Source organism: Camarhynchus parvulus, chromosome 8, assembly GCF_901933205.1.
Source record: "Camarhynchus parvulus chromosome 8, STF_HiC, whole genome shotgun sequence".
Classification (NCBI taxonomy): Eukaryota; Metazoa; Chordata; class Aves; order Passeriformes; family Thraupidae; genus Camarhynchus; species Camarhynchus parvulus.
Window position 1 is genome coordinate 2,633,563 of NC_044578.1, and position 27,266 is coordinate 2,660,828.

At 43.4% G+C, this 27,266-nt stretch overlaps 1 protein-coding gene across 15 annotated transcripts in view; it reads right to left on the bottom strand.

The window, feature by feature from the left end:
* NFIA (nuclear factor I A) overlaps nt 1–27,266 on the bottom strand; it is a 348,766-nt gene that overhangs the window by 23,331 nt on the left and 298,169 nt on the right. For 9 of the 15 annotated variants that reach the window (XM_030953282.1, XM_030953290.1, XM_030953284.1 and 6 more), the window contains 3 exons: nt 17,126–17,304; nt 14,349–14,514; nt 6,500–6,591 (listed from right to left, as the gene is read on the bottom strand). In XM_030953282.1, coding sequence (XP_030809142.1) covers nt 6,500–6,591; nt 14,349–14,514; nt 17,126–17,304 — 437 coding nt within the window. Of the gene's footprint in view, nt 1–6,346; nt 6,592–14,348; nt 14,515–17,125; nt 17,305–27,266 lie in introns of those variants that run through there. The other 6 variants (XM_030953280.1, XM_030953292.1, XM_030953276.1 and 3 more) reach the window with 3 other exon arrangements.

Below are 27,266 nucleotides of genomic sequence, written 5' to 3' on the forward strand. Positions count from 1 at the left end.
GCACCAAAATTCAGGCCATGTGTCAGTAGCCTGATGCCATTGGTGCAACAGCAAAGCACTTTTTGGACAGAGATCAAAACTTTGAGTGATCATAAGGGGGCTCCAGGCTTTGGAGGAGAGCAGCCCTCACTTTCCTTTGCCAATAGGGGAAAATCCACAGATCCCTGGAGGATTTGGGAGCAGAATGATCCCTCTAAATTCAGCAGAAAGTAGCAGTTCCACACCCCAAAACTGTGTTTTTATACCTGATCTATGCAAATTTCTTCTCTTAACACACTAAAGATGTTATTCTTTCACAGAAATCGTGTTCTGAACCTCTCACTACATTTTCTGGACAGGCCAAGAGAAAGAAAAGGAACATTCAAGTGTGCTTAGAAGTGCTTTGCAGCTGAAATTGGACACATGTACTGGCTTAGGGAGGTTACTGTACAGAATATGGAATTCTTAGAGGGCTGAGTCTAACAAATGCTTCCAAGTTAGAGTTTTTTATCTCCATTCACACTCAGACACAAGTAATGTCTGCCTTGAGGATGAGTGTTCTGATCCTGAGGAGGGACAGTCCTCTGAGGAACAAGTACCTCTGACCTGGCTTATAAACAGCTCTGCTCAGAACCCCCAAAACCCAAAATAAACCCACCAAAACAAAAGGCCTGGTGTGGTTCCTGCAGCCTCTCATATTCTCTTCCATGTCCCCCACAGACCCCTCGAGCTGTCCCTGCCCTGCCCGTGTGTGGAGCGAGGCAGTGGCTCAGCTGTCAGCACAGTGCCACAAAACCCTGCCCTACCCCTGTCCCCTGGGCCAGCAGGTCCTGCCTGTCTGCCCAGGGCCATTCCTGGGCTCTGGGAACCGGGATGAAGGCAGCAGGGCGTGCAGGCAGGCAGGCCAGGCAGCCCGTGGTGCTCATTAATAAAGCACATGGCCACGAGCTGCGTGGGGCTCGGCGTCCCCTTGGGAGGGGGCAAAGGGCAGGGCACGGTGGCAGTGAGCAGCAGGGATGGAAAATCCCCGTGAAGCCAGGCACACACGGATTTGTGCAGAGGAGGAAAATGTGTGCACTGGTTTCTTTCCTCCATAGGGTGGCAATGGAACCTGGGCACAGAGCGGCTCCGCCGTTTCAGCTGCAGGAGCGAAGCGCTGCAGGAGCTGCATCAGCTTCCCAGGCAAGGTGCTGACTTTGATCTATGGATCCTGTACACTTCTGGGGGCTGCCACAGACAGGGCTGCTTCCCTGCCTGCCTCCTGGAGAGGGGCATCACCTGCACCACGCTCCTCAGATTCCAGTGTCTGGGCAGCAGCGCCTGGCTGCTCTCACAGAAGGACCCTCTCCTCTGGAATTCGCCTCCCCCCTGGTCTGACAGAGCTCACATCTGCTGTCCTACAGGACACAGCATCCAGCTCATTTTTTTTCTCATGCCCTTTGTTTTAAAGTGCTGCCAGTGAAAAATTGCAGGTTGCAGTTTGCTCTCTAAAAAAAAAAATCGCTTGTGGGGAAGCAAAACAAGCTTTGCCTTGTCTCTGGGAAAGAAAGTAATTGTACAATTAGGTTTGTGGATGCACCTGAGGCATATGGTGGTTTTTTTAGAGATAAATAAAAGCCCAAAAGGAGAAAGCTACAAAGATACCACTGTCTAATTTGGGAAGGGCAGGGAGCAGGAGAAGATCTAAAGGAGTTAGCAATTTCCTTGTACTATAAACACTTTGCTAAACTTCAGTGATTTCCCTCCTAAGTTAATATTGCTCTTTTAAAGATGTATTTCACAGGGTGCATTTTTGTACCTGGTCTTTATAAGGCTGTTCTGCTGAGCTTGCTGGTTTCCATACCTGTTATTTTGCTGCCTAGATAAACTTGTTTGACTTTTGGGATTTTTCTTAAACTTTATTTCAGTGTTCTAGGCAGGCTACAGGCCTTTGGTTTCAGTTGTTTTGTGCTATAAAGGATGAGCTCTATCTAGAGCTCTCTTGTAGCTGGGTGGCTCTAGGGCCCCACGAGGGCAAGTGTGAAAACACAAGGCCTTTGCTTATTGTCCAGGATCTGACTGTACTTTGGGATTGTGCAAAGGCAGAACCAGGAGGAGCTTCTACTTCTATCCTACTAGAAATAAGTTTTATCTTTTCCTACATAAAGCCAAGGGAATAAATATTTGGGTTTGTGCTTAACTAAGTTTTTAGAAACTACCTGGGATGGATCTGATATAAAGCGTGTTTACACTAAGGAGGGACTTTTCCTGAAACAGCTGGTTAGGGCTACAGGATTCACTTTCTCACAGGGTAAAGTGGCTGATTCTCTGCCTGGGTGCCTGTAGTAGGAGGCAGTTTCTGTTCCCTGCATCCTCACAACCTCTCTGTGCAGGGCACATGGGCCTGTGGCAGGTAGGAGCGATTAGATGGAGCAGGCATGTGTTTCTCAGGAGCTGTTTTTAGCATCTCAAGTACAATTTCCAGGAAGATGTAGGCTAAGTAGGTGGCAAACAGGACTCAGCATAGTAAACAATGTTTAGTGTGAAGTGGAGCTGCAGCACGATGAGTACAGAGCACGCGGATCCCTAAAGGAATTTTGTACCCTAGAGCAAAGCCAGGGCATTAGAGAGCAGCAAACAGCATTTGGAGTGGTGAGTGGCAAACCCTGGCCACAGGCTGCTGGTTTAGCATTGCCAGCTGCATGCCCTTCCCAGCCCATAGCCTGTGCTTCGCTATTAATTTTAGGAAAAAACCTCAAAATGCAGCCCCCTTTATTCACCTTGGTGCTACCGAGAGGCTCATTCCTAATTAATGTGACGGGACTTTCCCATCCCTCCACCACCCTCTGTATTGCAGGTCCTTGGCAATATGAGAGACGTATCTATTACTTAGTCATGAGCTATCCAGACCAACTTGCTTTTGAAACCAGAGCCCCCTGTACTCCAGGCATCCTGTATTTCTGATTTGCATATGCAATAGGCAGTTAAAAGGCTGATGCCCCCATATTGCTTGCAAGTCAAGTAGCAAAAGTAAATGATTTATCAAGCAAAGGTTACAACACCTGTGCCTTTTTGTCAACACATACAGGGGATGCCAAGTCAAGTGTTGCTTCTAATAGCTCAAACAGAAATTTAGATTCAAATAACCCCCAAGACAGGACAATTGTGCAGTGAGTGGAGCGGCAGAGTGATGGATAGTGTAAGCAGCAGATGCAAAACCAAACCAACTGAAAAGTTTGGAAACTGCTGAAACCAGGCTAAGCCAACAGCCCTTTGGGCGCTTTTGTTACCAAATCAGAACTACTGACTTAAAGCAGTTTATTTCCCCATCTCTTCTCTGATGGACTGGTTGTCCTGTTGCAACCTTTGCTGACACAGGAAGATGGCTTTTTAATGAACATTACATAAACTCTATAAAATTCTTTTAAGGGTTTATATTTGCCGCAACATGACATAAATCAGAACATAGTGCTAATGGAAATGTCTACTGATATTTTTTCTAATAATGATTCAGAAAGGCATGTACTGGGTTTGGTTGTTTAGAAACAGCCCAGGACAGGATGAGCCTTGCCCCAGCCCATTGTACATTTGCCTGGGATTTTATTCCAATGTTCTGGGAATGCCCATGTATGGGAACTGTGACTCCTGCTCTGTGGAGCTGCCACATCCCTGTGCACAACTCACTTCTGCAGCACTTGAAGACTAATGATGATGATGATGATGATGATGTGTAAATAGTGCTCATAGTGCAATGTTCCACCAAGAGAACATCAGAGCCACCAAAAATGTGACCAAAATATTTTCATATGGGTTGTAGCTGGACCATAGTTTTTAAAAAGCAGATGTTCAGATGCAGCCTTCATTTTTATTTTATTGTTCCAGCAGCAAAGATTCACTTAACCCTTATATTTAAGCTTGACTTCCAGAAGCTTGGAGTGTTCCCTGCTTCCTTCTATCTCAGGGAGCTGTGTCCCTGGCAGTTAGTGGCCCTCAGGACCTGCATCTTAGCCTGACTCTGGATGTACTCTAAAGACCCTGATGGAAAGGAGCCACCCCAGCTGCTTTTAATAATGCAGTCCTATGTGTTTTTACATTTTCATTTTGAAAATATCCTAAGTGGTCGTTCTATACACTAATGCTCTGCAAAAAGGAGCACAAAAGCCTGTCTTTGTTTAGCAGAATGCTACATAAATCCCAAATCATTGCAGTTAGCACTTCTACCTCACTTCTGTGACTCAAAGCACAGTCAACTTCAGAGTTCTTTCATGAATAAGTAGTGAGTTTGCTGATAAATTATATATTTAGTATCAAGTGGGTTGTGGTGGTGTAATGATGTATAGAAGCAGGGAGATGCAGCTGGAGTCAGAGACTGGAAGTCAGTCTCCTTGCCCACTGCAGCATGTTAGACTTTAATTGAAAGCTGTGCTTGAGTATTGTTTTTCACTGTACAGCATTGTTATTCACTACACTGCATTACTGAGGAGCACTTAAAGTAACGCTAGAGCACTTTAAAATGATTTAAGTCATAAATAAGGAGGATAAAAGTTTACAGTCAACAAACTTATCTGGGAAACTTAGGCTGCAGGATGCAAGTAAGTTTGAAATATCTTTGGAGACTTACTACTGTTGTGTCTTACTACAGAATCAATTTACCAACTAGGAGTTTTTCAAATCTTTTGGAAAAGGTAAGTAGCATTCTCCAAAGGGTTTCAGGTTTCCTGAGCTATGAAGGAAAAGACCAAATGCTTAAGGACTTTAGCAGCACACCTTAACATTCCTGTTTCTTGATTTCAGTGTATTTCTGTGTATTCCAGTTGTTTCCAAAACAACTGGAGAAATATGACTTAAACAGGAAGGTGCGTGAGAACTTGTCACCCTCAGGAACCCCATAAAGCACAAGGCTGGAAAAGTGGGGTGCAGGCTGAGTTTTGCCAAGGCATGAAAAAAAACCCCAGAATCTGATGGGTTAAACCCCTCTCTGCATTGCTGCTGTACTTTCTGTGACCCTATTTAATGCAGAGAAGGTTTGAGATTCGATATAGTTTAACCTGTGCTGTGCACAGAGCTACAAACCAAAGCCCCTAACAAATTGTACACAAAGAGCAGACAGCAAAAACCACGTTGTGCTCACAGGCAGCTGCTTGCAGCCCTGTAAACTGGAAATCTTTGGGAATGAGTGACCTGTGTTCCAGTGTCAGTGGAGGTGCTGAAGCCATCACAACGAGGAGTCTGTCTTCACGCACCTACTGTGGCATGTGACAGCCATTAATCTGCACACTAATTATTCAGAAGCCTATAAACCGTTTGAAAGAACTTACAAGAGCCAAGGGTAGTAATGCCCAGTTTGCCAGTTATCTGAATTATTGCTTTTTAGTCACTGCAACCAGCTCAAAACAAAATCACAAATATTTCGTGTAGTTGACCTTTAGAAGAATTGCAATGTAGTCAAGCAATCACTTCAAACTATAAACTACAGTTGTCCTAAAGCACTAACTCTGCTCACTTTTTTATACCTTCCCCCCCATGATAATGTGATATTAAGCCCAGACTTAATTTTTTCAACATCTGGCTCAAATTAGCTGCTAACAAAACTGCCAACAACTATTTTCTTAATCGACCCTGGGAATTTGATACAGCTTGGAAAAAGCACATTTAAATCTCGTCCTTCTCCTAAAGAAACACAAATGTTTACTTGAGCTTCTGATTTGACCATAGCAGGACCATGAATTCAGCTAACCCAGCTTTATAGGCCTGCCTCAAGTGGACTTTTTTCTCTTTGCATAAGGAAAACAGATGTGCTCACAATCACAAAAATCTCCTGCTTGCTCAAAGCCCACCATGCAAATGGCCAACCAAGAATTTGAGTATTTTTTTTACATGGGAGTCACTGGAGCAGTCACTGCTGGGGGACTACAGGGCACTGTTACCTGATGGGTCTCTCTGAGCTCCTTTTGCATATCACAGACTGGTTTGGGTTGGGAGGGACCTTAAAGATCATCTTGTTTCATGGGACACCTTCCACTAGCCCAGGTTGCCCCAAGCCTTGTCCAGCCTAGCCTTGGACACTCCCAGGGATCCAGGGGCAGCCACAGCTTCTCTGGGCAACCTTTACCAGGGCCTCCCCACCCTGGCAGGGAAGGATTTCTGCCTACCATCTACTCTAAACACAATTAAATGCAGTGCCTGGGGAGCAGGTTGGAGCCAAAGCCTTTGAAACCCCGGCCCTAGAGCAAACAACTGTGTGCTGGGAGCCAACACCTTAGAAAGCAGAGAGAGGTCCTTCCAGTCATGAAAGCAGCGTTGTTATCACCACACAAGCCCCAAAAATAAAAAAAAAAAAAAACAAACAAAGGAAAAAAAAACCACAACAGACAAACAAACTGCAAGTGACATTTCACTGTAGTTACTGAGACCATGTGGGTGAAGTGACAGCGGCAGTGCAGCTGCTCCGCAGGGACACGTTAGAGGACACTGGAGGAGGAGGAGGAGGAGGAGGAGGAGAAGAGGCTGCAGGCAAACAGAGAAGTCGAAAGCGGCCCACCTGAGTCTGTTGAGGGATATTTACAAAGCTTGGATCCCGTGGTCCAACACTGACGAATCGGTTTGCGGGGGAGGTGCTGGGTGTCGAGTAGGCTGTGAAGGGAAGGGACACATGCGTTGAGGAAGCGGCACTAGATTGCACACGAACAACACCAAAACACACTGTCTCAGAGCCACCTAAGCAGATGTTTGACATAGAAATGTGCGAACGTTTTAGAGAGCGAGAGTTTGGTTTGAGACACTGGAAAGGTTTGGGCTTCATGGTGGGGGGATCAACACGTAGGGGACTGGGCTGCTGGGAGAGGGGTGGCCCCAAACGTGGGCTCAGGGGAGGGTGGGCAGCTCTCCAGCCTGAAGGAGAACCACTGCAGGCCTTTCCATGATGGGCTGGCACAGGAGATTTCTGCAGGTCCTGACTGTTTTCACTTGAATGTCTGGTATCTCTATTTTTAACAGAGTTTTGTATAGCAATGAAATTACCTAAGTGCTCATTAACAGAATCAGACCCTTTATTTCATGCTAATCCAGCATTCTCTCTGGATATAAAGTTTTGGTTTTCATACTGCTGTGGTCTGCACTCTCTAAAATGTTCACTTGATGTGTTTGACAAACTAGGGAGATCCTTTCGGTAAAAAATTAATGGGTTGCAGTTTCACTGGGGTGGTAAGTGCAATCAGTCTGAAGGCTGAAGCTGCCTTTAAAAACTGGAGTGGCTCCCATAAATGTAAAGCTATTAAATGCAATGCAAGCCAAGAACCCAGATTACTTCCAAACTTGAAGTACTTTAATGATTTTATTGTTGCATTGTATTCTCCACTGCAACTGTCCACAATGCCACGTACTTCCACATCCAAAAGCTTTCAATGCATTTTTAGTCTTCCTCTCATTTGAAAACCCTTAAGCAATCTTCTCTCTTCCTCAGTTTTTTGCATGTTTAGATCTAAATTCAAATAATGCAAATAGATGCCTTAATACAAAGGGGGCTCCTATCTATTTTGAATATATTTATGGGAATGCATTCTGCTGAATAAAATCCCCAGACAACCTAACTATCCAATGAAGAGACAAAACAAAAAAAAAACCAATAGTAAAAGGAAAGTTACTTGCCAAATTCCAATCAGGCTAAATATAATGTTGAGGCCTCAATGTTACAGAACAGTAAAGCGAGTTTAGAGTCAGAGAAGACACTGAGTTGGCTGTGTGGGGGAAACTCTTTTACCTTTCTGAAGGCAAATGTTTGGTGAAGAGGAATTGCACTGGAGGAGCCTTTGGTTTAAGGCTGTGCCAAATCAGACCAGTGCTCCACCTTGGCCATTGTCACCTCTCTTAGAAGTCATTAGCAGATGCAACCAAAACAGGTCACGTATCTACTTTCTCCCATTCTTTCCCACCTCTGATTATTTTCAGCTCAGGGACTTCCTGTATTAAGGCCCTGGAGGGATTTCCCACCCAATGCCCAATCTGCACTTGGACCATGTGGATGTTCTGCCTCTCACAAAGCCCTTGGGCAATGAGTTCCCAAGTCTAGGAGCATGAAGAACCACATCCTTCAAGTCTCACAAATGTCTTGTGATGCCTCTTGGCTCTTACAGTTTCATCAGAATACTCCCTTTTATCAAGATTCCCTGAAATCACCCCAGGAACTGCATATCTTCATTTCCTACTGATATGAGGGGAGACAAGGCACTCATGGATCTAAGAAGGAATTTTTCCCACTTGTTTCTGGTGAGGTGAACTTTTCTCTCCAAGAAGCTAACACTTGCAAAAATCATGCAAGGAACACTTCTCCTTCACAAAGACTTAAAGGAATTTTAATGTGCACTAATTCATCTTCCTGAGACGGTTTTGCAAATTGTGGTGCAGCTTGAATGCTATGAACAGGTAAGCTGGATGTTACTCCTACCTGCAAATCAAGGAAGAAATTTACTGAGTAGATCTGGTGAGATGTTCTCATCACCTTTTACCATGTTAATTTGGTTAATAATTCAAAGAAGCCACACATTTGCAAAGGACATTTTCCTACTGCTAGTGCCTTGTATTAAGATTCTTCTGTGCTGTCCTTTGTGGAGGTTTGTTTTTTTTTTTTTTTAAACTAACTAATGAACTAATATGCAAGACTAAGAATTCCTTCTACAGTGGGGAAAATTAACTTAGAGCTCAAAAATCAAACATCTGTTGTTTGGTTCTCCTGGTCTACTTTTAAAGAAGCAGATTGAGTGGAGAGGCCATTTAATCCCTTGGAGCAGGTAAGTTCCACCCAGAAGGGAAGGAACTCAAGATCTTGTTTACAGTTCCCCGCTGGCAGATACTTTTGCTGTGATATTTGGTAGAAAATCAAAGGGGAACCAGCAGAATGCTGATTTAAATGGCTTCCCTGTTCAAACAAAAAACTCGAAAGCATTTGAAAAGTGTGTAATATGCACAAAAGTCCCCTCAAAGCTCGCTGGGTGAGTTGCTATGTACACTTTCCTTCCGCTCCAAACCATGTTTAACTTGCTTTCTGAAAATACTTGGATGTCAGCTTGGTATTTCCTTCAGGCCATAGAACTGCACTGCTGAAGCCAAGGAGGGAAGAGCACCAAAACGACAAATATGCAGAGGATTTACACTGGACTCTCCCAAGGTGCTGTTCCCTCTTTGCTGTAAAATGTCCTGGGATATTTATGGGTTGGAAGGGGCCAGTTTGGCTTGGAATATTAAGCTGACATAGAATACTCATTCCCTTGTTAAGGGGAGATTTGTTTCAGGAAAGGGAGAAGTACTGAGTATTGCTTAGACCATGATCAACTTCCAGCTGCATCTTATTGTCTTCAGATAAATACTCTTGGTTTACATGGAGGAGGGATTTCTGGAAGTCTGGTCCCTAGACTTTGCCCCAGAATTAGGATGGAGCAAACTATCTCACTGGATAAGGCTGGGTCATGTTATAATATAGCATAAATATAAACTAAGCCTATGCTGGGGTCTTCAAACCACAGTTTGGGAAAAGCCTAAGCATGGAAAGGAACAAGGAACAGCAGCCAGGTCTCTTAGGCAGATCTTCTCCAGATTTTATCAGCTTTGCTCCATGGGAATTGCAGAGACCTACCCTGGTTCACACCAGCTGAGAGGGGTCCTGTTGGGCATGAACAGCAACAGCTTCCTGCCCAGCCTGCTCCTTCTGCTACTGGAATTCACTAAGAATTGTCTGCAACATCATAGCCCACAGCCAAGGAAATGAATGTGATGCCACAAATTTGCTATGATGCTTCACTTCAGGAACAAGTAAAACAGGAGCTGGCAGAGAAAGAACATTTGCTCACACAGACAGCTTTGATATTTAGCCAAAATGGCAAGAAATTGTATGAAAGACAAGACAAACAAACAGTTTTGGGGGTGTTGTGTGTTTTAAAGTTGCCTGCAGTAGGGAAATGTTACTTTTAAATATAGTTTCCTGAAATAATTGCTATTGAGAGCAGGAGTGTGTAATTTGTCATCATTCTGGATTAAAAGGATTGGTAAAGATGATTTGGGTGAGTGATGACCTAATGTACCCCTAGGTCTCGCTTTTACAGATCAGGATGACAGGTACATGTGTTTGATGTGAAGAGTTGTCCTGTTCCTGACTGGAGGAATGTGGTGCAGTAGAACAATTCCTACTGCACTGCATTCTGCAGCTGAGGATCTGAGAGGGAACTGCAAATTTTAGCAAATTGAGTGATACAGTCAGCCCTCTTTTTTATGGGTAGGGAAAGGAGTGAACAGAGAGCTGAAACTCGCCCAGAAGGTGCTCAGTCAATGCATAGCAGAGGAAGGGAGAGAAAGCCAATCTGATTGCAGGATCATGGAAATGTTTGGGTTGGAAAAGACCATTAAGATCATTGAGTCCAACCCCTACCCCAGCACTGCCAAGGCCACCACTGACCCATGTCCCCAAATGCCACATCCACAAGGCTTTTAAATCCCTCCAGGGATGGGGACTCCACCACTGCTCTTGCTCCAGTGCTTGACGGCTATTTTGAAGAATTTTTTTACGATATCCAACCTAAACCTCCCCTGGTGTGACTGGAGGCCATTTCCTTTTGTCCTGTCCCTGTTCCCTGGGAGCAGAGCCCTACTACTCCCTAGCTGTCCCCTCCTGGGAATTGTGCAGAGCTACAAGGTCCCGCCTGAGCCCCCTTTTCTCCAGGCTGAGCCCCCTCAACTCCCTCAGCCTCTCCTGGTTCTCCAGACCCTTCCCTAGATCCATTCCTTTCCCTGGACACTCTCCAGCACTTCAGTGTTTTTCTGCTGGATTCAAGGTGTGGCCTCACCAGAGCTGATCCAGGCCAGGCGCCTTTGGCCTTCTTGGCCACCTGGGCACACATGGACTCATGTTCAGCTGCTGCTGACCAGCATCCTCAAGTCCTTTTCCAGCTTTCCAGCCACTCTGTCCCAAGCATGGAGAGCTCCACAGGATGTTACGACCCAAGGGCAGGACCCGGCACTCGGCTTTATGAATCCTGTACTACAGCCACAAGATCATTCTCCTCATCCTGACACAAATGCCATTTAACAAGAAAACTCTTTTGTTCAAAGGGACATTAACAAGTAATGAGTTCATTTAAGTTAAGAGTTGTGAATCTCAGAAAATAACACTTTGTTTTAAGAAGCTGTTTAAAAGTCAGGGTGTACAGGATGGCAGTATCTTTGGCTGCTCTGGAATGATTTAATTATGATAGTGATAAAGCCCAACTGGAATGTTGTGGAGGTGGTGTTTGCTTTGGGCAGTGAGATATAAAACCCCAAAACTGCCAAGTTCAAGAAAATATTGTGTTGTGTTTGTAATGGGTTACCAACCAAAGAAAATCAAGAAGAGATCTGAGATAAGATAATGCTGGGTCTTCTGATATCAAAGATATGTTCTATTGAAAAAGGTTTTTGTGGAGGAAAAATGAACCTCCCAGGCCTTGTGAATCCCATCTCCATTGTGCCATCTGACTGAGGAAAATGCTGGCTTTCCAAAGGGACAGGAATCACAGCTGAAATTGTCAGTTCCCAGAGCATGCCTGGCCACCCAGTAGTGGCAAATCCCCAGTGTGCATCTCCAGGGGCTCTTCCTTCCTTGGACAGCACTAATGTTCATGTTTTGGTTAATGTCACAGCTGGAGAGTTTCACTATTGCTCTGAGAATCATTAACCACCTTGTTGTGATTTTTAGCTCTCGCTCCCAGGAGGCCATGCTGTATTGAACAGCTGCTCCTGGCTCCTGCACCCCTCAGGAGGGCCATATTCCAATTTTTGGTTGGGCCGTGACTGCATTTTGTTTCTGCTGAGGGCTTTCTGCTAGACCAAAAAAGGGAAGGAGAATGGAGCAAATGCCAACCCCTTTCACTCCATTTCCTCGGGAGGAGGGGGGATCATTCTCTTCCACACGGCTAAGGAGAGAGTCTGGCCAAAATTTAACATCACTCCTGCCTTTGTTGCATTAGTGACTTTCCAATATCCTCAAGCCCTGCAGGGCAGTCAGCCATAGCCCGGTGACACTCCCAGAACCGGTGCGCTCCAGCAGCTCGTAACCATGGAAAACACCTTTTTGTGAGGCTTTTATGGAACTCTGGTGAATCTGCACTCGCTGTTTGAAGGCTAATATTTAGTTAAGGAGAAAATAAACACGCAGGGAAATGGAGGGTTGGTCCTGATTGACACACTGAATGGAGCCCAGTGGGTCCTCCTGGCAAACCCTGCCTGCGACGCCTCAAACTTCAGTTTGCTTTCCTCTTTATGTGGCCAATGCTTCCACTGGCTTTGGTTTACATGTCATAGTTTTTCTTAGAAAATATTTCCTATAATCTACTTTTCTGTAAAATTTTTTCCCTAAATTAAATTATATGCTTGTTTACAACTCAAGTCACTGTTATTCAAACCCCTCACCAAAAGGAAGATGCGTGCCTGAATATGTACAGAACTATATGTTTAGTCATCAGCGTGGCTAATTAACAAACAGTAATTATTTTCCTAATCTTTTGTTTAAATACCATTAACTGGCTGCTCTTGAGAAAACCTCCATTCCCAATTAACGTGGCAGCTGTCTGCTGAACACAGAGCCCAGTGACCAGCCCCAAGCAGACACCGATGGGTGTCCTGCTCTCTTCAGAGGAGAAATACCCATTTTTCTGCCAGCTGAGAATCTGGCCAGACACACTCTGAGCTTGTTTACACAATCACAGTATCATAAAAATTAAGATTAGTGCTAAAATGTTGTTGGGAATTTTTTTCTTTTCTTTTTGACACCAAACACTGCCAGTAAACTGAGTCACAACCGTAATGACAAGTACACACTGACCTAGTTTTGTTTTTCCCGGTTCTGAAGGCAAGGAAATAGTAAGGCACTGCTGACTGTGCTCAGTGATAACTATGACTAAACATTAACCTTTTAGATCCCACCGCTGAATCTTGTTGATAGGACTCAAAAGTCCCTTCAGAAAGTGTCAGAGCTTCCTGACAGCACCAGTGTTGGTCTAAGGTCAGGAAAAGGAGCGGAGGGGAGGGAATGAATCAACTTCTGCACTCAACAAAAATCTGCTGATCAATTCGAGAAGTCCTGATTCTAGAAGATCGTGTTCACAATCTTACCAGACTGTCTCATACTAAAACCCATTTCAATTTCCAAGCGAGCCAGAGCATCTTGCTGAGTTTGCAGTTGATGCACTATCGTGTAGCAGAAGGCAATGAAAACCTCTGAGGAACTACCAGATTTTAAAAATGCCCCCTGGAACCTGTGCAAGTCTCCAGAACAGTATATAAAGCTTTAAAAATGTAGGCTTCTCTTGGTCTGAAGAGTCAGTACCTCTCTGCACATCCAGCAGTGGTTGCATATAGCATTTAAATAATAAGCTTGAAAAGCACACAAAGGGATTTGCTCTTTCGATTAGATTGATTTTTGTTTGTGGATGTTATTTGGACTCCCTTCACTGTGGAACAAGTCCCCTACAGTTGCCATTAAAGCACTGAAAGCTTCCCTTTTGTTTTTAAATGTCAGTTTGAGCATAGCTTCATTAAATCATTTCACAATTAACTCCCTGAACATCCAGACTTTTTTTTAAAGCATCAGACACAGCTGAATTGCATTTGTTTCCCAGAAGAGTGACTCCAAAGTGGTATCCCCAAGTGTGTATCCAGGAATTCGTAAATTTGACTTGTGGCTACACAAAATGCATATGGGAGCCGTGTGGGTGGTGGGAGAGGATTAGAGCTTTCTGCCTGGCCCTAAGACATACCAAAACTTCTTGCCTAAAATGCAAGGCAAAGATGTCTGGCTTAATCTGGGAAGATTTATTCCCAAAAGAATGGCAACTGAAGCAAACTGGAAAGGGTTGTTAGTTTAGCCCAGTGTGTATAAGCAGGGATGTTTTCAAGGAGATTGCCTGACTTCCATGTGGGATCTATCCTCTAAAGCCTGGCTTGAGACAGCAACTTATCACAGAACCATGGAATAGTTTGGGTTGGAAGGGACCTTAAAAATCACCCAGTTCCAACCCCTCTGCCATGGGCAGGACCACCATCCACAAGATCAGGCTGCTCAGAGGCCCATCCAGCCTGGCCTTGAGCACTTCCAGGGATGGGATATCAACTCGAATCCTCATGGCAGCAAACAAGACCCCAAAGATCCGAGCTCTGTGTCACAGCTGAGCCACCGGCCTCGATTTCCCTCGCACGTGGTTACGTGAAAAGCCAACCAAGTCAAAAATAAAACTGCAACCTCGAGCTAAGGCTTTCCCTGCTCACACAGGAGCAGCTCCATGGTGGAGAGCAGAGAGCTCTCCTGCTTCCCAAGGTGTGTGCAGGCCATATCCCTGCACAGCTGTGGATCCCGCTGCGTCTATACTTACTTGGAGAAGTGGGAGAGGTGGCCCCTCCTTCTGTTGATGTGGTTGGAGGTTTTGTGTCTGGCACTGGCAGAGGCACAGGCCTAGCCATTGGTGGCGGAGGTGGTGGTGGCAACATTGGGGTAGGAAGGAATGGATTGTGCACCTTGCCTTGGCTGCTACCATTGGGCTGCCGAGAAACAAGCAAACAGACAGAAATTATACTAAAAATCAGCTATTAGGAACCTCCAGTAAAAACAAATCTAGTTCAAAACTGTGTGCAATACATTTACAGTTACTTGAGAGGTGGCAAAGAAAGTGCTGGCTCAAATTCTCCATGGACTTCAAAGGAACATTGTGTCAAACTCTGTGAACCTTGTGAAACTATGGCAATTCTGGCTTTTAAACACTTGTCCTATTAGCAGCTTGTCTGAACTAAGATTAAATTGTCCTGGATTAAATCCTTACTCGTCTTTACATTTCCTGCAGCACTAAACCATGCACTAACCCAGTGAGAGGGGAAGCAGTATTTTTGACCCCTAAAATCCCCCAGTTTCGTGCCTGTGCTATACCCTCAGGATATCAGTGTCTTGGACTTGAGTGTAAATTTCTTAAAGATACTGCTCATTAAGAGAAAAAACAAGCATTTTTGGTGGTCTTAAAAATCATGCTGATATCTCATTACAGGAAAACGAATGAGTGTATATTAAAATAACTGCTCTCCCACATCCCTTTTGAGTTAGCAATAGTGTAGCTCTTGGTTTAGCTGCCATTAGGATCATATGGAGAAGTGACTGAACTTAGAACAGCTTCATTTTACACACTGGGAGGAAAAAACCACCCTCCCTTCAGTCTGGGATGTGGTCAGTCACAGGCTGAAGGGGATCAGCTATATGAGTGTGGTCTTTCAATTAATCACCAGAAAAATGTGTCCGTAAGTAAAAGTGTTTTCAAGTATCACAAAAACAGGAATCAGGCTTAGAAAAACATGCCAACCCTCTCCCCCAGCTTATTAAGTTTACATTTTAAATGTAACCCAGCCTGGACACTTGAAAACCATACAGAGAGATGCCAAATATCATTATAAAGAGAAAGTAGGACAGGCTGTGAATCAGGTGTTCCATTTTAGTGACAAAAATGATGAGATCATTTTCGACAGCACTCTACAAATTGATCTCACTGCAGCTCTTCTGGCACTGAACATTGGCTTTTCCATTGATGATAAAAGCTCAGCTTTAAACACAGATCCATATTCTAAGTACTGCTAAAGAAAATAATATTTTAATTCCTGATAGGGTTTCCATTAGCCTGAATTGCCAGGGACAAAATACCCATCCCGGTAAAACACTTGGGACTTTATTTTCATTTCACCTGCTCTGGCACTGACAAAAGGCCTTAAAGTTGTGAAGGTGCAAATCACACTTGTGCTGGAGCAAAAAACGGTTCAGGGGATAAGTTAGACTCAAGTTCATCTGCATTTAACTTAACAGCACTCCCACAGCCTTCAAAGACTGCAGTTGCTAGAGTTTGCAGCAAGAAGCAATCCTTCAGGGATGTTTATTTTTCCAACATCCAGCACCTTTAATAAACTAATATATTAGTGACATCTCTCAAACACTATCTTGTCTCCCAATTAGGTCCCTTTCCTGCCAAGAAGACCCCTGCTGCCTGTTCATTGTGAGTGTGCTAACAGTTCATAATGCTGAATGGTTTGGGATAAATTAAGCAAATGAATACTCAAGGAAAAAGAAAAGCACTGTATTGATTTGTTGTCTAGACATAAATGTATCTGCTAACATATTGCAGACATTATTCAAAGCCAGGACTGGCTGGAATAAGTAGAGTCAGTTTTTCTGCTGGGGAAAGGAAAACACTGAGAATAATACAGCTTATTAAATAAGTGTAATAAATTAGATGCTAATAATTAAACTAATTCTCATTAACACTTTCAGTATGTCAGGAGAGAAGCAGTAATTTTGCCAGTTATTACTTCATTGGCTGGAAAAAGTTACATGCATTACATTTCATGAAATATTCAGAGCATTATTTTAGATTTGATTTACATAAAATTTATAAATTCTGTATTCGTCCAGAATGCTATTTCAATAATAGCAAGATGATTCACTTTATTTGATTAAAAAAAAAATGAAAATGGTTATTTGAAGCTTTGGAACTCTGCTTAATTTTTCATAGAGATAAGGGGAAAAGATAACTGCTTACAGAAATAACAAACCATAATAAACTGTACTTTTAACATCTTGAGTTCAAGTACTGGTCAACTTGATCTAAAGTGCTATAAGGCAGTATCTTTTTTTTTTTAATGAACTTAGCTGATCTGAAACATCTGTTTCTCACCCTCCCTTTTCCTGCTCTTTCCCCCCCACTCTCCCCATAACTTCAAAAATAATTAATAAAAATTATTCTGCCTTCGTATTTTGTTAACCCTGGCTCCACAAGGGTTACAACACATGCAGCAAAGTTGTTTGTGGGGGGACCCAGCAGGTCACTGAAGCACCAGCTTCTCTGACACTTTAAGCTGCTTCCACCACAATGTGGTCGAGTGGTTTTTTGGGGAGGTCTCTTGTATTTTTTTTTGGTTATTTTTTTTAATGCTTTTGGAGCACAGCATTATTATTTTATATATATATATATATTTTTTTTTTTTTTTGTTCTCCCTTCCAGCAACTCCTGAAGGTGCGCTCCTTCAGGCAACATGCTGTTACAATAACCCCATCCATAACCCCCTGGTTAATTTTTACAAAGGACAAACACTTCTGAAGAAAGAAAAACGGCTTCCTTACATTTAGGAACCCCACCTGTCCAGCCTGCTGACCAGCGTCGGGGCAGACAAGTTGGACAAACTCTTTCAGAGTCTCCTGAGGATGATAGCGGATTGCTGGGTGTGAGAAGTATGGCCCAGGCTGTTGAATAATGGGTGATGTTGGAAAATGAAGAGTCGATGGTGTTGCATGTGGACTTGCTATAGGAAAGAAAACAAAGACGTTATATAGAGCTTGGCCTCTGGAAAATAAAACAGTTTAAATCTGTTGTAGTTTTAAGCAGCTTTTTTTTTTCTTTGCGGTTGGTTTGTTTTTAAATGTACAGTATTGTTTATACATCAATTAATATATTAGACCACATTGTGTCCTACACTCACTTCATTTAGGTCCTGGAAGCAAACGGAGCCAGACATTTTGAAGGATTTTCTGTGTTTTTAGTGGACACGTAGAAAGGAATCAACAGTCCTTTGTGAGAGTGAAAACTATTCATCACCTTAAGAGCAGCCCTCATCAATCAGGCAATAAAAAATGTATTTGGGAGATTAGGGTTGATTTAACTGACATTTCATGTAACTTGGATTTGCACATACGAATCCATTTTACATTGTAGTATAAACAGTCGATAATTTAAAAACGGTCTAACACTTCTTGTTGTTGGGGTTTTTTTTCCCATCTCACTTCAGGAACATTTATTTTAAGTAACGTGTTTTCGTTTAATGAACATGCACAAAGTGGCGAGATCGTTTGGAAAATTACATTTACATTTCTCCTGAATAACGTTGGGCTCAGATCTTCAGCAAGCCCCCAGCTCGCTCTCAGGGATGAAGTTTAATTTGGTGAATTTATGGGCCAACAAGCCAGCTGGAAAATGCACTCCAGAGAAGGTGCAGAGGTGTGATGTACACCCGCCCATTGGCAATGACCGATTTTACCCTCAGCTGATTTCAGCAGAACTACAAGTGCAGCTCCAGAGCCTTTTGCTCTCCTGCATTATGTGACACCTTTGCCCGGTTCCTTGGCCTTCAAAATATATTGGGTTTGACTCTTGTTACTCAACAGAGCTTCCCATTGTTAGCTGTCACCACGAGGCAGCAACTGCTGCCACTTACAGTGCCATGAATTCTCCCTTTAAAATGAGGATTCACTCTTCCTTCAGAATGACCAATTAATCTGGTTGCACACAAGCTCATCTGTAAATCATTGTTTATTTCTCACCAAACAGTCTTTTGTTGCTCCCTAGGAGTCTTTCAGGGGGTGTCCATGTGCAGGGATTGTGCTCGTACACTGCATATGACCAATCAGATAAAGGCTATGCAAGGGAGGGGAAATCCTACAGAAACTCAGGTGTTGGCTTGGAAATAATTTAAATATACAAGAGAGGGAAAAAAATCAAAAAAGCCTTTGGCACATTTGGAAAAATTGGAGAAATGCAGGAAAGTTAACTAAAATCAAACACAAATGAGCAAACATTCATTTCATGATGAATGTTATGAAAAACCTTCAGTTAAATAAAAGCTAAAATCTGCTTCTTACTCTTGTTCATTGCCAGTTTAATAATATGACACTTTATTAATAACTTTTTTTTTTCTTTAGCATTATTAAACCATTAGCAAACTCAAGAGCCTGAGGATGTGGATAAAACATGAACTCAGAAACAGCAGCAAGGAAACTACTGCCTTTTCCTGTAAACATTCATTGGGCAGCCCTTCTATACACATCCCTTTCCACCACAGGACAGGAATTATTGCTCTCACACCACCACCAAAGAGAGCTGCACTCATGCCAGGGGTGCTGGTATGGGATGGGTGTGAAACCCTTGTCCTTGCCATTAAAAGCCCCCCCTGTGTCCACCTTAACCCCACGATTCTGCTCCCTTTAATTCTGTTGAAAATATCCCCAATAAAAAGAGAAACATCAAAGGTGGGGATAAAGGGGATTCCCTTCTGTAACTGTGAGTGACCACCATGGAGACAATTATTACAATGCACAGAGAACTCAACAGTGTCCAAGGAGCCACCTCACCCCAAAATAATCCCCTGCATTTGACTGGTGCTGCTCTGAGGTTGACACCTCCATTTTACCCACACACCTTCACTCAGGTAGATCCCAGACAGCATTTTGATGACTACAAAAATTTTTTTATTAGCCTACATTATTTCTGTCTTCCTCCCTTTCTTTGTATCTGCTTTTGTAGTTCCCCCTTTCCTTGTGTGCCAGATGGAATATGAAGGATGAAGATAAAAGTGAGAAATGGACATTTATGTGACAAACATCTAATTAAGTATGGAATAAATTGGAATTTCTGAAACATAAAAAGAGAATTTCCTTTTAGTATCAACTCTTTTAGGACTATTTGAAATTGTTATGCAATTGCACTGTCCTTTATGAACAAACTCATTTCTGTTTGTTTGCTGGGTGAAAAGGAGATTGAAATGCATCTCAGACAAGAAGGAATAAAGAATTGTATCCAGGGAACATGTGAGAATTCAAAGCTAGGCCTGAGACAACATTGTACTTAGCTTTTCCAAAGTATGGCTCTTCATTTAATAATTTGATTTACTGTAAGAAAGATGAAAGAAATACTCAGTGGCAGGTAAGGAGCAAGCCTTTCTCTGCTGTCCTGACCTCCTCAGTATGTCAGGGTAGAAAAGAAAGTGGAGAGTGTGTCAGTGACCTGCCCAAAGATAGAGAGAAGCAAAGAAATGCAGAAATGACCAACAATAATTCAGCACAGCAAAGTGCTGCAAGGAGAATGTGGCTCCTCTTTGGAGCCTTGGCCAGCTCCTCAGCCCATCCCCAAGGGCTTCCTGCTGATCAGGGAAAGACTGGGGGAGGGAAACAAGAAAATTGGCATCATTCCTCAGCCTGTGCCATACACTGACGTGGAGGGGTCATTTTCTCCTCAGCATAAGGAGTGACGAGTGCAATAAGGATCTCCAAAGGTTTGTTTGTGCAGTCTCTGACTAGGAAACAGCAAATTTCTCAAGTGCCAAAAGAAAGGGCTCTTTGATAAGAGGAGAAAAACCACCACTATTAAACTGATCAACATTACAAATGTGCCTGCCTGATGCTAGAGAGAGGGAATTAAATGTTAAAGTCTAAAATCTGCTGGCCCAGACACAGACCATTACTCTGATGGTTGTGTTGTGGTCAGCAACTCTGGAGAGTGCAAAACTGGCCACTCCAACAAGTTCTGAGTGCAGAACACAACGGTGCTTCCAAATATAGGGGCCCTCACAAGCATTTTTAATCAGTGAAAGCACAAGGGGTAATGAAGCAGGTCATTATTATCCCTGTTTGCCTCTAAAAAGGCCAAGGGCCCTTTCAGTCATGATTTTCAGACTTAATAAAAATAATAAAGTCTTTAATTCCTAAACCCACACCTACAGTGATGGAAATTACCCTGTGTAAGAGAAGAGGCTCTTATTACCTCTGACGGGATATTACAAGTCTCAATCGGAGATTGTAAATTCTTTGAGATCTTCAAATGGAAGATAAAATAGGTCTTTGTCTATTATTTATTTACTTATTGACTTATTATTTATGTATCCCTAAGCAGCTCCATCCTGCCAAACCATATTTCTCCTGGCGTCTTTCAGCCTATGACATTTATGTTTTATTATTGACCTCAGTAAATGACATAAAATATGACTTCTACAATCTATGAAAAGATGTGTACTCAAGATCAGAACTTCATTTCTACCTGCTGTAGGTATGGAGGAGTTGGAGTCTCTGGCGTTATGAAATCTGTTATTTTGTGTAGGGGCTGGAGGCAGGAGTTATCCTTCCATCTCAAGGCAAGCATAAATATTTCAAAGCACACATGATTCCAATTCCATTGAAGCCGGTCTGAAACATCCCAGATTTTTTATTGAAAATGAGATGGTAATGTATGGTGGCCTGCAACAGATATACCAGTATTTTAAAACTGCTGCTATTGGGCCAAGTAATTATGCAGTACAGCTGTTGCGTGCTACGCTGGATTCCTCAGTGTTTTATGAGCTCGGGGTGCTGTGCAGCACAGAAGTCACAGGATTTTTCAGAATGCTGAATTCTGATTATGCAGCTCTGTCTTGCCTTTCCCCTTCTTGATTTGTAGTGGCCAATAACCAAGTAAGTAACCAATACAATAAGCTGCACCCATTGATTAGGTGAGCGCTGCACGTGGCCCAGGCTCTGAAGAAGAGCCAAAATTGTGAATTCTGTCAGAGGGAGTGATGAGACAATAAAGGATCAGTTAATTTGAAACAGGTCATAGTTTTCTTCAGATATTTAGGATCCTGGAACAAAGGAGTGGTTCCTAATAAAGAGCCCTGGGATCCTTGCTCCCGGGGAGTGCCTGCTGACATGGTGAAGGGACACCTACAGTGCTCACACAGGTTTTCCAGCAGCACAGCCCAACATATGGGGCCACATATTGATCCATCCACCTTCCATCTCCTCTTCCAAAAAAAAGCCCTGCCAGCCCCTTCAAGTCCACACCACTGGATGGAATTCCTTTCTTCCCGAAGTCGTTTGAAGTCTTTGAAAGGGCGGTTTGGTGCTGCTCAGGAAAAGGTGTTATCACCCCAGGGAGAAGGGCTGGGAATCACAACCACAGATCCTTCACAGGCACAAGGGCTGGCCCATCAGCTGGATCAGGGCACAGTGCTCCGATACCTCCTCTATAAAGTGATAATGAAGTTTACTAATACTTCATTAAACATTGATCAGCCTTCCTAGAAATAGTAACACTAGAACCATAATGAAACGGGATCGTTTTTTATCTGCTTGTTTTTGAGGCCATTATAATTGGCTTCATTACAATTAAGAAAGTATTTTCTGAAAAGTCATTTCCCTGGAAATGTTAGAGAACAGTTTGTTCTGCTAGCAACTTCCACGTCAGGCTTCTAAGTTGCTTTAACTCCCTGTGTGCTGCAAACTTTCTGCTGCCATTCCAGTGATGCCAGTTCAAATTATGCGAGATGGATCCCACCCTTTGTACCCCAAAGGTACTTATTCTCAAAATTGACCATATTAGAGGACTAATTGGCTAAGCCACCATGCTGGCTGATGTGAAATGCTTTCAAACACCATGAAACAGCTGTGTTTATCGGAAATATGAAGAGTGACTTTTTAATAAGGAGATCTGGCAATAATCCAAATTTGTTGAAAGGAACTTACACTTCTGTGTATTATACAATACAAGAGGTAAAGAATGGAAGCCTAAAACAATAGCTTTAAGCCCACAGATTTTGGTGATGAAAGCAGTTACCCAAACAAGAAAAAAAAAAATTAAGAAACTTGGGCTGGGATTTGCAGAGGTCCTGAGAGAATTCATTAACTGCTTTTGAATTTCAGTGGGAGCTGCTTCCCTGTAACACTTTCAGAGGTTTCTGGAAGTCCCCATTTTTCTTACTGCCCATTAGGAACAGACTTTAGGGTGATAAAAGTAGAGGACTTGCTTGCTCAGGTTGGCAAAACCTGAGCAAATGCTTAAATACTGAGCTGCTGAGGGTAGGACTGACCAGTCCTAGGATGAGCCCTTGGAAGGGAATTCACATCCCTGGAAAACTCAGGTATTTGTGAAGTCCCATAATGGTGCAAAGGGGATGTTTAGTAACATGTTTGTCAGGTCCAAGGATGAGCTAAAAGCAAACTGATCCCATCTGCAGTGTCAAGGCTGGGAAATCATGGAGCTGGAGAACAAAAATGGGCTTTACCCTCTGAGCATTGGAAAAATTTAGGTATCCCTCACTCCCACATTCTGTAGACAAGCATAGATGAAAGATTTAAAATATAACAGAAACAGCTGACCAATGTGAGAGGTAGTGAGACACCCTAGGATAGGGTAGGTGGAGGATCTGTTCCTGTCCATGAACATCAAAAAAATGGGCTGAATTTCAGGCTGTCCATCTCTCAGCGCCAGAAGTCAAGTGCAGCTGGCCAGCTGAGCACTGCTGAAAAGAACAGAGCCACGGTATCTCCAGCTCAGGGCTGGCGCTCAGCCCTTTTCTGCTGCCCTCAGTGGCACGAGGCACCTGGACCCTCTGTTCAGGAACACTGTTCCTGCAAGAAGTTCTGCAGTAGCAAGTGGGAGGCAGGAGGACATTTTGCCAAGGCCCACGGAGCTCCCAGCAAAAGGAAAATATGCTGAGGGCTGTGTTTGAGCTCAGGGTTTATTGGTGTACTCTGGGCTGCTGAGTATTACAGGCTGCTTTTGAAAACCTGTGGAGCTGAACTGAGCACTGGTTCCAGATTCTGGCACGGGCAGGGGGCCAGTTAAGTTAGCTATTTTTGAGCAGAATGTTTTAAAACATGTCAGAATTCTGCTGCCTTTGGGAGAGCAGAATACTATAGAATTGATTACATTGGGACAGAAATAAAAATCAGACCTATAGAAAGCACTCCTTCCTTCCAAGGCTACAGCTAGAGGTCAAAAAGACCCTAATTTACCATATTTGTAGAACTCCTGCCTCGCATCAAATGCTGTCAACTTCTGCATATTATTATTATTACTTTTAATACACATGATGCATTCTCATATATTCTCATCATAAGATAAAAACTACTGCCAGGAGAATATATCATGTCTTTCTTATAATGAAATGCAGTTGATAAGTTTACAATAGAAATGTAAATTCTCTTTAAAACTACAACCTTTATGTGTGTGATGATATAATTCTGCTTTGATACTAAAAAGGGCATGGTAATGGAATCTGTGACTTTGGAGTGATATATTGCTGTTAAGTTAATAGGACTCCACATTCCCATTTCTAATATCAGTGTTTTTCCTCCCTTTCATTCTGTAGATGGTAAGCTGATACTACATAAACATTGTTAAAGCTATAGTTCCACGCTACAGTAATTCACTTAACTTTAACATGATTTATGGTTCTGTCAATAGAGGAGGTTGAAAATCCAGAGCTCTGATGCTTAAACATGGGTTCCATATTTAAAGCAATAATGTGCTTTTTGTGTGTGTCTGAAGCTAGAAGAATTTAGCATAAAGCAGAGATAAAAATATTATAGTTCACTGCACTGTTTAAAGCATATAGTTTAACTCCATGGATACATCAAAGAGAGCAAAGGAACCAAACACAGCATCAGGAAAAGCATGGGCAAAATACTTTGTTCCTGCAGCACTTTATTTTTATATTATTTTTTTAGGGATGCATGAAATCCTATTAGTATTTTTAACACTCCCCCTTTTTTTTCCCCCATTCTTTTGCTCAGTTAGATCAGTTCCTTTTGTCAGGATGAGTTTAAATCTGGGTCCACTGTGTTAATCACCCCCCTTTCTTCTTTCTGGCACTTCCCCTCCAGGCATTTTGCCTCTTTAGGAGATTAAGCGACCAAGTCATCTTGTTGCTCTAACATGTCCTCACTGGAGCAACATATTAACACAACTCCTCTGCAAAAGAGCCCTCTTTAGAAGTTTGCTGCAGGGATGACAAATTAACCCAGCATGGTGTCCCACACATCTATCTCGGTACAAATTATTAGTGTAATAGAGGTTTTAGTTATGCATTTATCTAGTAATTATTGAAGGGTTATACAGAACGGAGCTGAGCAATCGTGGCCCTTTATGAGGCGAGCTCGGTGGGTGGCCTTACAGTTAATTTAGGATAGGACTGTCTAAGCAGTTCACTCACACACAAATTAGCTGAACAGCCTGCTCCTTTAAATATTTCCTATGTCACAGGCTAACTCTTGACAATACAACAAAGGTAGAGTTTTAATTACACGGTCGCTGACTTTTGTTTAGCTGGAGCTTTAACCCTTTGCAGGTCTCCCTCTCTGCCCTCCCTGCCCGGGCTGCAGCAGTTTGGGGACTGTGGCGTGGCTAAAGCCCGACCTTGAGGCCATCTGTTGGGAGACTGCTTTTCCTTCAGCACCAGGTTGCTCCAAAGTGAGTGCAGAAAATCAAAATCTTTCCCTGCTCAGTCAGCCGTCCTGACATTGTAAACTGGATCATGGGGACTTGTCTGATGGTCAGCACTATGCTGCTCGTGGCTTCCTCACCCTTGTGGTGTGACTCTCCTGGCTCTCTGACATCACCCTCTGTGTCAAGCTGCTCTGGTTTGTTTTTGTCAAAATCCAGAGGGAAGTAGAAGGTGACACGGCTGACAGCACCAAGAAGCAGCCACAGAGACTCTTACAGGATGGGACATCACAAAATGTCTTCGTACAGTGTGCACCAGGAGCCTTCACTTTGATTCCCTCAGAGCTGGCTGACAGGACAGCGAGCAGGCACCAGGACTTTGGTGACCCAGCGGAAGATGCTGATAGAGAAGGACACAGTATCTTTACAGATATGTGACATAAAGGTTTTGCCACTTTGGCATGGACAGAGAGTACTGTGCTGCAGTGTTTCCCTGGCAGGCCTTGTCCTGATGAAAGTCTAAGTGGCAATGGTAATTATGGAGGAAATTAATCTAATGGAAACCAGTCCACTAGTTGACTTTCATCCCTTCTTCTCACACACTCCCTTCCTTGGGTTCTTGCCTTCGTGCTGTATTTCTTGCTTCTCGTAATTGTGTTTCTCCTTCATTTATCTTCCTAACGCACCATCTCATTGTTACTTTTTTTTTCCTTTCCTTTCCTTTTCTTCCTTGCTTTTTTGGCTTGCAGGATCCACACTGTCATACTCCATGGGAATTCCTGAATGCTCTGCAGCACAGGCTGCTGTACATCCTGGCTTTACAAGATCGTGGTCAATTTAACGTTTCAGCCAGCTCCAGTTATAAAGTCACCAGAGTGTAAGGAGCAATACATGGAAGCCTGAAACCATTTATGTAAATACTGCTGTCACCCATAGTATTTAAATCCTTCACTGCCTGGTGAAGAGTTCAAGTGCTCTGGGAAGCTTTGTGAGATGCCAGCAATCCACGATGGCTTTGCAGGGCTGGAGTGCTGTGGTGAGCTATGCTGACCACCAAATAATCTCATTTGCAGGTAACAGAAGTATGCCTGAGTAGGAGAGAGATCTGGCTGCCTGAATTTTCAAGGCTTTGAAATAAATTCTAAAGCTGATAGTGATGCTGAAGCCACCCTATAGGTGATCAATTTACCATCTGCCAGACACTGAATCCTAACCACGCTGGTCCAGAGAAGACATATGGTGCATTCATAGAGTCATGCCCAAAAAACTGCCATCATCAAGTGAGGCTCCATGAATCACTTTGCTAGCTTATCACCAAAGAAACTTGGATCTTGCCACCATCTGTTGGAAGTACTGAGGAGTCACTGAAGCATTGGCATCCCTGCGCCAGCACTCGCTGCACATCTGGTCTGCTGGTCAGCCAGCTCGGATCCTCTCTCCTGGCTACTGCCCAGCTGGGCTGGGCACTGGCAGCAGCACCAGAGCTCACAGGAACGAGGGCACAGCCTTCCTTCCACAGCACAGCACATCCAGGCAATTCCACGAGAGCAGAGGTTTTCCAACTGTTTCTTTGGGTGGAGCACCTCAGAGTGAGGAAATCCTCTCAAGGATCTTACTCCTCCTCCAAGGAAGTTTTGTTTCCAGAATGACTCATTGTGGGGACCACAGGGAAGGGCATTCAGTATCCTGGGACACCCCAGCATCAGATGTGCAGTGTGTTCCAAGGGATGCTTGGAAGTGCGTGAAAGATTCGGGAATATTCCCGGGAAGTTATAAATCGCTGGTTGTCAATGCCAACACCTGCCATGAATAGTCTACAGCTTCTTCTCTGCTGTCTATTTTGATCATGCTTTACAAATGCATCTCATACACACATCCAAGTGATAAACTTGCACATACGAACACGAGAAGGAGATGGAACCTCCTTGTGATCGTCGTGTTGGCTGAGGAGTTTACTCTGGTGGTGACCTACTTACTCACAACTCCCCCTCCTCCGAAACCCCTCTGCAGAATGGAGATTAAATCCTGCTCTTTGTTTTCCAAAGACCCCTCAGAACGACCTGCCACTGACCATTTACATAATGCACCTTAGTGTGCAGAGGGAATTTAGCCTGTATGTGCTGCACCATCATCCCTGCAGAGGCACAACTCCCAGTCACTACTGGTGGAAGTGAATCTCTCAGTTATATCCTCTTATACGACAGCATTATACTCTTTATGTTGCCACTTCTGATACCTGAAAAGCTTCTCTCTTCTGCTTACTGTCCCTGAAGTACGCCGGAGGCGATGGGATAAAGA